Below are 12,704 nucleotides of genomic sequence, written 5' to 3'. Positions count from 1 at the left end.
TTATGTGTATGCATTATGATACAATCTTTAATGACGTGATCCATTATGTTCTTTCCACAAGATCCATGCCTCTTTCAGGGTACAAGGATGGGCAATGCTCACTTAATGAGCAGCTCTTCAATATTTCATTTTATTCCAAACATTCAGTACGTGGCCCCACACATTATTTCCTGCACTCCATTCAAAACCTGCAGAATTAAGAGGCACAACATAGAACTTACAGCCCAAGAAAAGGATGCTGAGGAGTTTTGAAGCCACCTTTGTGCACTCCTAATCCTGGGGGGCTGGAGGAGTCCCAGGCATAACCTGGTCAGTCTTGGGATCCTGATTAAGTTAAAACAGCCTCCTCAGCCTACCCTATGAGTTGCAGAGCTGCCCATAATTCCTGCCATGCTGTGGCCCCACCTCAACAGATCCCTCCTAACCTCAGCCCCACCCCGACACTCCTTAAGGCTGTCCCTCACGATGCCTGCATGGGGGAGCCTCCCCTGGTTAGATATGAGGATTTTAGGGCCCCTTTACACTACTTTGACCCTTTTAAACAGTGTAAAGGGCTGGAGTGGGGAGGGGTGAGGATCTCGATGGTAGTTCTCCATATTTCTTCAGTTCAGCAGGGCAGATTCACTCCTGATTTATGCTCGCTCCTGTCAGCATTTAGCAGGAGGTAGGGTGCCTCTGGTTGCAATAATTCTGCCAGCAGGAAGTTATAGAAGTGTGATATGGCCACAATTTCCTTCTGCTGGGGGAGGGGAGCAGCACAGCTAGACCAGTGAGTAATGCTGGCTCAGGATAGGATATGTCCTCCACAACCTCTGCTGACAGGGCTACTCTGGAGCCTCACCTACAGACTGAAGCTGTGTCCCATGAAGTACCCTTGAAAACACTGCCTACTTATCAGTGAGGATGGCTTCCCTGATGCTGTGGAGAGTAGCAGGCTTTGTTTGTTCAGGAAGGTGTGCCTGGCACCTCTCTGTACCAAGCTGGGTAAATCTAAACCTGTATATAATTGTGTATGTCATTATTCTCTTAGGGTTGGATCCAGCCCTCTGCTCCATTCCCATGGATCACTGGGGAAATGGCTACTGTGCATAATTGTGCCAGCACAGTAACTGATTTTCTAAGATACAAGACGATGAGTGTAATATCAGTGGACAAGAATGAGCCCTTGGTGTTACTTTGCATAGACTTTCATGAAAAACTTTTCAGTATTCAATGAAGGCAGCATTGATGGCTCCTAAAATGTGCAGCTTTAGGGGCCCTTGAAGATGTTTATCCTTTCCTACCTTTGTCTTGAGAACATCTGTTGTAGTTCCAGTCCAAAGGCAGTTAGTTTGCCAGAATTCAGATTAGATCTTTAATTAAGCTTTCATCCCCACTAGCACAGACAACAATGTCAAGCCTGCGGACCCCAGGAGAAAATATAGCTTATTTCATTGGTTCACAACATTGTTAACATGCCTAAACACTGCTAGGCTGCCGTGGGAATTTGTTAAGGATAAACTGAACGCTGTACCTAATCTGAGTTTCATTGAATTTTGATTCTAAACACTATTTACACCACTATTTAAAACCAATTAAAGTGTTTCTTTTGGAGCTCCCAGAAGAGGTCTGTATTTTTTTGATCTCTCAGGCTCTCAGCGCTCCTAGTGGTGCACCCTTCCTGTACTTTGAGAACTGGACCCGTTCCAGAAGTGGGATGTGGAGGAGTGGGATAGCTGGGCAGCTGTAGTGCTTGACACAGAGAGAGAGAGAAGTCTGAAGTTTTCTGTCTGAGGAGGGCAGATGCAAGAAGAACCTTTCTAGAGAAGTGCTGGACCCTAGTATTTGAGCTTTCCTTGCAGATGTCCAGTATTTGCTCAACAGTGGCCTCTGAGCACTTTCAGGCACAATGATGGGGAGACTTTAGCCTTGACTCCAAACAGCCCAGTTGCATACCTTTAGGGTGTTGAGTGCTGCTGGAGTCACTAGTTTCTTCTTCTCCAACAGGTCCCCCACCCTTGTACTTAGGACTTCCACATGGAGCCACTGGGAGTGGGGGAGAGAGATCCCTACACTCTCACCCTATCCTTTCAGACTCATACAGGGGCAGCCAAAGTCTGTCCCAAAATTTCCCTAGTGATCTATGAGGCACTAATGGAAGAGAATGCTACTCCACTTGTTAGAATAAATGAAGGTGTTCAATATGCATGAGGAGATCATTAAGGAAAGGCTAGTTCTCTCAGATAAATGTTCACCATTGTGAGACAGTATTTCTAACATTTAATTGATTTTATTTTTCAGGATCATTCATTTATTTTGGAGGATCACTGCAGGCAAACACGAAACCTGTCATGTCTCACCTCGGGAGTCCTATCCTTACTAAGCTGTCCTTTGACTCTGCCCATTGTCAGGTAGCTGTTTGATACGAATTGTGATCACTTCATGTCCTCAAGTGTTGTGTGGTGCTGCTAAATGCTGTTATAGTTGCTGTGGTTGAAAAATTGGTTGTATTTCAGTGGTGGAGCAAGTGATCATTGGGCCTGATTCTTTATTCTGGCTAAGATTAATGTATGAGCATGGGGATGGGCTCGCTGGAGGGGTAGAGGGTGGGACACATAAAGTTGTCTCTTTTCTTTGGTGTTTGGGAGCTGGCCAGTCTCCCGTCTAGCATAGAGCAACCTCAGACCATTCTATTTTTACACTAGTGCTACTCTCCTAGAGACTGTGGACAGCCAAGAATAACCCTATCAATTCCCTCGGGAGTTACCTTAGCACACCTCCTACATCACAGATCGGCATAGAACCTTTCTGGCATCTCTCCCCCAGCCAGGAAATCCTCTTACATTAACATCTCCATGGTGGGAGTTCCATTACTATCTGTATAAATGTCTCAACCCGTGGTGAAGCATGCTGAACGTTAACTGGGGAGTGTTCAGTCCCACACCACATATATAAAATACCCTAACATTTTAATTGAAAATAATTTGAGGTGGATGGGTTTTGTATGTTGATCAATGCAGTGTTTGACACATCGTCAGTATGCACTAAGCACATCATAGTCAATCAACTTGCGCAACCTGGGCTCAATCTTGCAGCTATGCAGGGGAGTACAAGAGCAATTAGCAGTAGGGAGAGGAATGAGCTGGCAAGGAGGACTAGGAAGCCAGCAGTGAGAGAGAAATCAGCAGAGTTGATAGGAGTTAAGCTGGTAGAAAAATGGAAAAACAATTTTGTGAGAAGTTTTGGAAATTTGAAGGGTTTGAAACTGAACTTTTTTTGTTTTGTTTTTTTTCTTCCAAAAATAATCACAACATATATACTTCTCTTAACTTTTGAAATGTTGAGGTTTTCCCCCCTTTTTGCCACAGAACACAGAAAACATTGTAATAACAATAAATATTGTGCAGGTTTTAGTGGGAGAAGGGAGGGTTTCACCCCCCCATCCCTAACTTTTCAAAACACTTCAAACTTTTGGGAAATTACAGGGTCACAAAGTTACAATATTTCATTTTTCCTTTTGCCACTGTGTAACTTTTCTAAAGTTGAAAAGTTAGAATGGAAAAAAAGCAAGTTGTGAAAACCTCCAAAATCCTAAACATCCATCATTCTATTGCATTCACTGGTGAAAAAGGCAAAAAAAAAAAGTGAGAAAATGAAATGTCAAAATTTTGAATTTTTTCAATTTTATGAAAAACAAAATGAAAATTTCAAGATGAAATAAATTTTTTTTGTTTAGGAATTTTCTGTTTTGAAAAGTTGAAGAATGTCAACAAAAATGAATGGTTTGCAATGGGGTGTTAGGGAGAGAGTCTATTGCTGTCTCCCTTATTTCCCATACTGGAGGAATCCTACCTCAGCTGGATCTAGGGATTTTAGAGCCTGTTTATGCCAATCTAACGCTTTCACCTGTCTAAAAGGGGCTAGAGTGAGCATGAGGATCTCCCCTCTTAATTCTTGCAACTTTACAGAGTACAGTGAAGAATCAGAAGTCAAATGAAGACCATTCTCTGAGCATCTTCCCCCATGTAATGAAATAAGAGGGCCAGAATGTGACTGCCAGCATACTGCCCCTGCAGGAACTCCTGGAGGCATTGTGTCTGAGATGGGCAGGGTGTCTCTCAGAGCACAGGGGAAGAGCAGGTGCTGGTTATATCCTTTCAAAGGTTCAGCTTGAACTCCTCCTTGTGTGGGGCCAGCCTGCCGGCTGGTGCTGTGATGAAAGGGGGACCATACTCCGCCATCTTCACAAAGTTTGGTATGACAGATGACATTAAACTCACAGAACGCTAACCCCCTTTTATACAAGAACTGGGACCGTGTGCAGCCACTGTACATGGAAGCTCCCAGGACCCTCTCTCCATCCCCACTTTGCACACCAATGTGGCAAGGCACAAGAGCCCTTCCTTCACCTGCCTTAAATTTTAAAGCCTGCTAATATTTTCAACAAAATGCTAATCCTCTTGCTCCCACCAGTGTTTACAAATGATCTATCTTTAGAGCAGCTTTCCTCCAGAGAGGTAGCAAGTGACAGTATTGCACACCAACAACTTTAGGACATGGTTTAATTTCAGTAGGGAACTAAGGTTGAACAGTTAGCAATGAACATTAATTTACAAAATTGTGGAAAGCTTATGAAAGCCCAGCTGGTTTGGTTTCTCCTTTGTGAGACTTTGATCAGAGGCAGATTACTGTTTTGTGGGGCACTGGGCCAGAGAAAATGGGGGCTGTTCCCCACCCCTTCTGCCCGCAGTTCCCCCTGCACCCCACCTGTGTTACTTCCAGGAAAATGGGGTTGGGGCGCGGGTGCTTGCCCCGTTCTGCCCAGGGTCAGGTGAGTGGCAGCTGGCAGAGTGCCCCTGCAGAGGCCCTGCCCCCAGATCAGGAATTCAACGTGAGAGTACCCTGTAACTAAAAGGCCATGATATAAGACTGACAGACCCACATGTGGAAGGCTTTGCTGTGGGGTAGCTGAGCAAAGGTCTTGCTTATACATTGTGTTGGTCTTTCTCTGTTAATAAATGAGACCTTCCGAGGGGGGGGGGGGGCTCTTTAGTAACTGAAGACCTGCTTGGACTTATTTAGACCCTAGGGGAGAGGAAATCAAGGCAGAACTTATCCAGATCTCCATCTTTGACAGCAAGGGGGCATAGAGGGATGGCCTTCACCATGACAGTCCTGTTTCCCTGAACACAGTGGGAACAACAGGCAGTTTCCTTGCTTGCTGTTTCCCAGACTCTTTCTAGTTATTGCTCTGCTCAAAAAACAGGGCTCTCTCTCTTAGCTTCCTCCCAGGGCTGCATTCACACTGCTTCTCCTCCTGTCTGCTTGCATTCTGGTCCTGTCTGCTGCTGATACACATAGCTGCAACTAAATTAATGCCCCTGACCCTGTATACTCAACAAGTCCCAGAGAAAACCTTCTTGTTGTCCCTAAGTTAGTTTTAGCTCAGGCCTTCCTGTGCAGCCCAACGCCTTAGGCGGTGACGTCTATTAATTCAGCTGTCTTACTCAGAAAGGGGCTTAATTGTTTCTTCCACTTAGGCGATGTCTACACTACAGATTTCTGCCAGCATGGTTGTGCTGGTCAGGGGTGGCATGAGATGTGATCCCTGACAGACATAGCTATGCTGGCAAAACTCCTTGTGTAGATACAGCTTACGTTGGCAACATTCGTATTTCTGCTGGTATATCTTATTTTGTTTGGGAGAACTGGAATAAGCTCTACAGGTGAAAGTTCAGTTTTGCCAGTATAAGCTGTGTCCATACTAAGAGCACGTTGCTGGCGTGGTATACCAACATAGCTATACTGGCAGAGTGCTCCTAGTGTAGACCTGGCCTTAGCCTGAATGAAAGATGGTTACCCCACCCATCAGCTTCAGTGAGATCTGTGATTGCCTATAGATCAAAGACGGACTTGCTGGCAGCCCCCAACCCTCTCCAGTACAAGAGTGCTATGTAGTAGTTAACCTAAAATGGTTTGAGTTCTTTACATCTTTTTGCTTACAGCCTGTAATTTAAGAATAGGTAAATTGGAGAACATTTTCTATGTAATCTGACGATCCAAGGAACACTGTGGAAACTCAGCACAAAGGATGGATAAAGAACTGGAAAAGAGACTGTTTAACAGCCAGTTATATTCACCAGCTGAGTATCCCTTCATTTGCGTTCAGTGATTATCAACTATCTAGGGCTTGCAGTGAATGGAGGGTTTTGCAGTTAGGGGATTCTAGCTTTTCAGTATCTAAAAAAATGGAAAAAAGTATGAGAAAAAATAAGAAAAATGTAGTTTATTTGAAAATCGTATTTCTCTCCAGTTTCTGTGATCAGAATTGTTTTCAGAATGCTACTTAACGAAACTAGGCCGGGATATATGAGCCAACAATCCTAATATTACAGTGCTGTCTAGAGGGCTAAAGAGTTGTGTCTTCTGTCTTCTGGTTTTCCATGCCTGCCACACCAGTCTTTCCAGCTGCTTCAATCCTGTTGTCCCCTCTTCCTAAGCTTTGACCCTGCACTTGCATTTCAGAGGACCAGCAGGATAATTTTAAAAATAATAAAAAAAATCCTCTCCCATAATTTTCAGCCCCTGGAAGGTTTATGGGATTGTTCCTAAAAACTGAGGATCAGATGAAGACTGGGGATGCATGTGGTATTTCATGGTTTTACATCATTCTCTGACTTTCCTTAAGCCTGGCTTAGTCTGCCTTTTCAGGTATTTCACCCATGTCTCAGGGTACAGTTTTCAAAACAATAATTATTCTTGGTGGAGCTCCCTGATGAGAGCCCCCCAGTGAGGCAAGGGAAATCATAGATAGATGTCCATAGGTTATGATAGAAATACATTTTTAAACCCAGAGTTACATATTTGTAATGGCTTTACCTTTTTGACACAAATTGCCATCCTTTCGGATCCTACATGTTCAAAGTGTGTTTCCTGTATGCCTGCGGGATTTAGACCTGTGGGTGTGTACACAATACAGTGATACTACATATGCAAAGCTAGTTTATATTATAATGATGTAAATCTATATTGAAATTGCTGTATGTTGGCAAGCTGTCCAACACATTTAATAAATATTTCTTTCAACAGATAATATTTTGGTATCAGTTATCTCAGGATTCCCAGCTCTCTGTCTTTAAGAGAACCGTCCTTAGTGAGGATTTGCAAAATCTAGGTGACATGACCGGTTTGTCCAAGAGGCAGTGGACTAAAGCAAATATTCTTATAGAAAGCAAACCTGAGGAAATGTCATCACCTTTCCAGGTAGCTGTATTGGCAATTATATTTATTTTGTGTACAAATAGTTATTCCAATGTGGCTTTTAGAATTAATTTATTCTCATAATTTAAAATAATCTTTGCTTACACTTTTATAAAGAATTCCTTTAAGCTTTTTCTATAGATGTGGAAATAAAAGGGGAATGTCAATGTTTCAGAAGTTTATGCATTAAAATCACACATTTATGATGAAAATGTGATGTGCAGTATATTGAAAAAATTGGGATGAGTATTTGTGATACAGTTGTGGAAAAGGCGTATATCATTCTGGGGTGTTCTAATAGTACTGTTGTAAGCAAGACATGGGAGGTAATTGTCTTGCTCTACTCAGTACTGTATTTGTGAGGCCTCAGCTGGAGTACTGAGTCCAATTCTGAGTGCCACACTTTAGGAAAGATGTGGACAAATTGGAGACAGTCCAGAGGAGACAAAAACATGGTAAAAGGTTGAGAAAATCTGTCTTATGAGGTGAAAAAAATGGGCTTGTTTAGTTTTGAGAAAAGAAGACGGGGGGCAGGATTTGATAGGTCTTCAAATATGTAAAGGGCTATTATAAAGAAGATGGTGATCAATTGTTTTCTATGTCCACTAAAGGAAGGACAAGAAGTAATGGGCTAAATATGCAGCAAGGTAGATTTAGGTTCGACATTAGGAAATACTTTCTAATTATAAGGGTAGTTAAGCTCTGGAATAGGCTTCCAAGGGACATTGTGGAATCCCCATCATTGGAAGTTTTCAAGAACTGGTTGGACAAAGACCTGTCAGGAAGGTCTAGTTTTACTTGTTGCGACCTCATCACATGGGGCTGGAGCTGATGACTTCTCAAGGTCCCTTCCAGCCCTACATTTCTATAATTCGATGATTATACTAAAAAAATAGCAGCTAATGATCTTGGCTACAGGGAGGGTTAATGCAGGGTCCTGGACATTTCAGTCAGTAACAATCAATACTTGCAGCATTGATCTCCCGCCACAGGGTTTAGTTTGACTTTCAGATTATCTCATACCTGCATTTAACTAGGTGTAGAAAACAACTGTTGAATCACTCACCAACTAAAACGTAAAGCATTTAACAAAGCAATCTTCCTGTTTTGATCTTTACATTTTGTATGCCACCTTCATAATAAAAACTGTCAAACTATGGATTACAGCCAGGGTCCTCAAACTTTTCCATAAGGAGATTGCTGCAGAGATATCACAATTGATTAGTTGTTGAGCAACTTTCCTTTCATTTCAGGTCACTTGGACCACTTCACCTCCCAGTCATAATTGATAATGTGCCTGTAGCTACTATAATAAAAATAGAAAAGTAATACAGGGAAAGTGTTTGCATCTGTTACTTTATTTGATGCTGTTTAGCATGTGCAAATGAGGAGGAGAGTCAACAGCATAGGATCATCAAGTGCTTCATGGTGCACTTGTAGTCCATAGAGCACTTGTAGTCCATAGAGCACAATTTGAGAACCTGGCTTACAGGGTTTTTTTCTATTTTAATGGAACCAGGGTCAGATCTCTAGGCCACTACAAAATTAATGTTTCATCCATTCTCACCCATAGGATACATCCTCAGTGTTGATTCTGCAAATTGGTCATTAGCTCCCGCATTAAATATAATCCTTCATGTGGCATCGTAATATGGAAAATACATTACGTTTCCCTCATGGAATTCTTTTCCATGATGGGTGACGCAAACTGTTGACACTTCAGCAGAATCGAGGAATTTAATCAACCCAATTTCTGCTGTGCAGGATGCTGTTTGAACATCATTAGAGGTTAACAATGTGCTTATTTTATCAGATCAGTACCAAGAGGACAAAAGAAATAGCATTAAGCATTCCCAAATCAGCAATTATATATTGCACACTTCTTTAGTGTGTCAGTAATTTTCTTATATTAGTATTAATTGTCTTCACATTTATAGGTTTTGTTTTTATCCTTAGACTTCTCATTAATATTGTTAGAAAAAATCTGTAATAATTTCACATGCTTCATTCCATATTGACATGGAAATTCTTGCCTCTTTTACTTTCTGAAAAGAGGCCATTCAATGATACTATTGCTGAATAACATTAGAATCACTTCCTGCAATGAGTCTTTGGAAAATGATGTAATGACCCCAAACTGAAAAGAGATCCTGTTTTGGAACCTACCTGATTTTGACAAATATTCTAGTAAAATCAAAGTAAATTATGGAACAGAGTTATAGATAGGTCACATATAGAATACCTGATCAAACTGACTTATATAGGAGATCTCTAAAATTTTTATTTACCCCACTTAGTGTATCTAAAGTAGTCAGCTCTCCTAGAAATATTATGCCCATTCCTAGAGTACAGTATGGTACTAGAAATCACATCGCTGTGCCAGTCAAACTCTGGGCCCAACATACATTACAGAAGTATGGCCTTTAGGGATGGTGTATCAAATGTCATCATGTAAACTGCTCTACAGTGCTGCCTTATGCTATCAAATCCTGAGGTAGGATCCACAGCAAACCTCCATTGGTGCTTCCTGAAATTCCAATGCTACGTCAGTTTAGAAAACATGGATTCCTCAGCTGAATACTCTCCTTTCTGGATATGGTCAGAGACTGACATGTAGCGATTTCCACCAATAGGTACAAAGGGCCAGGCTGAGGGTAAAACACCCCCAGAGCCCTGACACATCAACTATGGGCAGTCAGTTCTGACTACAAGAGTGGAACAAGGCAATCTCCCTTCAAGCACATGGTGAGACATAATCACACTCCATCACAAGTCCCGCATGTCTTTTAGCACAGAATTTGCCTTCTGGAAGATGTAGGGGCAGATCTTTTGGTAGATTTGCATCACTCCACCAGCATGAAGTTGCCATTAACCTGGTGGATCTGGCCATATGAAAATTCCTCCTGAATGTGGGTGGATCCTTGGGTTATATAGCACTGCCATTGTAGCTCCTACACCACTCTTAACTGTGAAGGGGTGTGGCAAGAGTGATTCCTGCCAGCTGGAATGGCCCCTTGGAAACTGTTTGCCTTTATTTTGGATCAGGCAATTGGTCTGGGGTGCTCTGAAAAGTTTTTCTAAGGCATTTCATGGCTGGATGGTCGTGTGAACATGTCTTGTTTCATAAATGTGCCAGCCATCCCCTCCCCATGATTTTATCATCAAGAAAACTTTTTAAAATAAGGCTAAGAAACAAAAACTATGTTTTACATCTGTGATATCCTGATGAGAGGGTGTAGTTAAGTGAATCAATATAGCTCTCCAGTGACTTTCAAGTATGAAATATGTTTTTCTTTTTTTACCATGGCTGGCAGGGAGTTTGGGGCATTGTGTGTTTAAAAGTATCTTTATATGCACACATTACTCTGTATGTATTTCTTATAAGGAAATGTTTTATTGACCTCAGCAGACATGGTATAAATGAACTCATGTCTCAATTAAATTGAGTTGTAAACCACCACATTTGGTTACCCTGAATAGCTCATTTAAAAAGGCATATAACTTAATGGTTCCACAAGGAAGACAGTACATTCAGGAAGTGATGATTATTATTGCTTAGGGTTGAAACAAGGTTGTTTAGGTTCCATAACTTTCTGTAAAGGTAGTTATGTCTTTGAGAGTTTAGTTGTAAGTTTCTGACTTGAATCTTACCATGCTAATCTCAACCATATGTTTCACTGGTTAATGACATTCTTCAAAACTGTGATGGTTGTAGATGGTATTTACTCTCCATACAGATACCGGGCATTATAAAGAAATGATATTTCCTTTTGTAATGTCAACTTTAATAAGGTTATTTATTTCTTTGTCATTATAGATCATTTTACAAGCCACTGTTCTATCAGAGAATGACACTGTTGCTATAGATGACATCAGTATAACAATGGAATGTGGTATTGCATATAAATCACTTTCAGATACCAGCCAAGAAAGCAAAGGCAAGTTAAATTAAAGCAAGCAAATTTTTAAAAAAATAGGCTTGAAGGATAAAATATGGTGTCAAGGTAGCTTTCTTTTCTATGCTTTGTTGTTCTTTCACAAAAAATATACTTCTAGTTAATGTCATTTTGTGTTTTTCAAAAGAATTAAACAATGAAATAGCTAACTAGATTGTCAGATATTTTTAGCCTTTTATTGACAACGAATTCCAGAATAATTTGAATTAGACAATACAGACGTGCAAATCATAAAATTCATATTTCAGAGTAATGTGGCCTTGTTAAAGTCAATGAGTGTGAAAAAGGATGCTACAGAAGTAGCTTTCAGCTGTATGGTTACACACACGGACTAAAAGCAAGTAAATAGACATTATGTTGTACCCAGGCCCCAGCTATACTATAAAACAAACCCCTTGCATAAAAAGCCATTAAAGTGTTTGTGGGAGTGATCTGATCACTTTTTATAAGGGTGTTAGGTGGAAAATAGAGCAAAACATAGGTCTATTTGTGACCGTGCATATTCTGTAGTGAAGACTATCATCTTATGTCTAACATGACTTGCTAAACTTAGTTTTCATTAGAATCACAGTGATATAAATTGCAGCTGGATGGAAACAAAATGTGACTTTTATGACAAAACTCCATCTGCATCATAAACGTATACATCTCGGTACTTTTCAACACTGATGAATATATTTGTTAAATAGAATAGTGTTACAAGGTAGCATGGGCATAGACAGTCTCTAGGGAAGTTACTGACAGTAGGAGTGTAACACAGAAACCTGAATGTCTTCAATCCTTTTCTGGAAAATGTATGACATAGTGGGAATGTGGACCTTTTGGTTTTCAGATGCCTTCCCTGCTCCCCCATATATTCTACTGTATTAAGGCATTTAGGAATTAGTAGAAGAGAGTTCCTTATAAAGGTTTCTTTAAAAACAGAATCACTACCCTCATATTAATCACATAGTAGTGTCATTTTTTAGATATTTACTTTTTAAGAAGGGCATACTTTCAGTAAAGTTCTAACCAGACTTCTTGGACTGGTATGCCACCAAATTCATTCACAAACTGAAAAAGAAAAAGTATGTCTTCTTTTTTTTTTTTAACACTTTGGCTGAAATAAAGTTAGCACATTTTAGGTATCACTTACATTGAAATCTGTTCATGACTCTCTTCTAAAAAATACCTTGCTAACCGTGTAACACAGAACATCTGACTTCTGGGAATTTCCTTATATAATAAACAGGAAACATTATGATCATAGTGAAGGGGCACAGTTGCTAGGCACAAAACATTAATGCAAGATTTGCCCTTGATTGGTAGAGGTGAAAGCTATATGCTGTTGAAGTATCCATGATAAAGATGTCCTATGCATAGGATGTTCACTCTAAAATGGTTGACTTTCAATAGGAGTTGGTCATCTAACTCCCTTAGATGCTGTTGTGTTAATTTTGATGGAATATATGGGCCCAGAGGGTCAAAGATGTTAATATAGCCATGTCACTGTACAACACAAAACAATTA

At 40.6% G+C, this 12,704-nt stretch overlaps 1 protein-coding gene across 1 annotated transcript in view; it reads left to right on the top strand.

Annotated features, from left to right (window-relative positions):
• Positions 1–12,704, top strand: part of MALRD1 (MAM and LDL receptor class A domain containing 1) — a 423,509-nt gene that overhangs the window by 54,079 nt on the left and 356,726 nt on the right. Inside the window, exons 13-15 of the mRNA XM_065582996.1 lie at positions 2,281–2,390; positions 7,069–7,242; positions 11,057–11,177. Of these exons, the coding sequence (XP_065439068.1) occupies positions 2,281–2,390; positions 7,069–7,242; positions 11,057–11,177 (405 nt within the window). The remainder of the gene's footprint in view (positions 1–2,280; positions 2,391–7,068; positions 7,243–11,056; positions 11,178–12,704) is intronic.

This window comes from Chrysemys picta, chromosome 2, assembly GCF_011386835.1.
Source record: "Chrysemys picta bellii isolate R12L10 chromosome 2, ASM1138683v2, whole genome shotgun sequence".
Taxonomy (NCBI): Eukaryota; Metazoa; Chordata; order Testudines; family Emydidae; genus Chrysemys; species Chrysemys picta.
The sequence above is the reverse complement of the archived record's forward strand: the minus strand, read 5'-3'. Positions and strand labels throughout refer to the sequence as shown.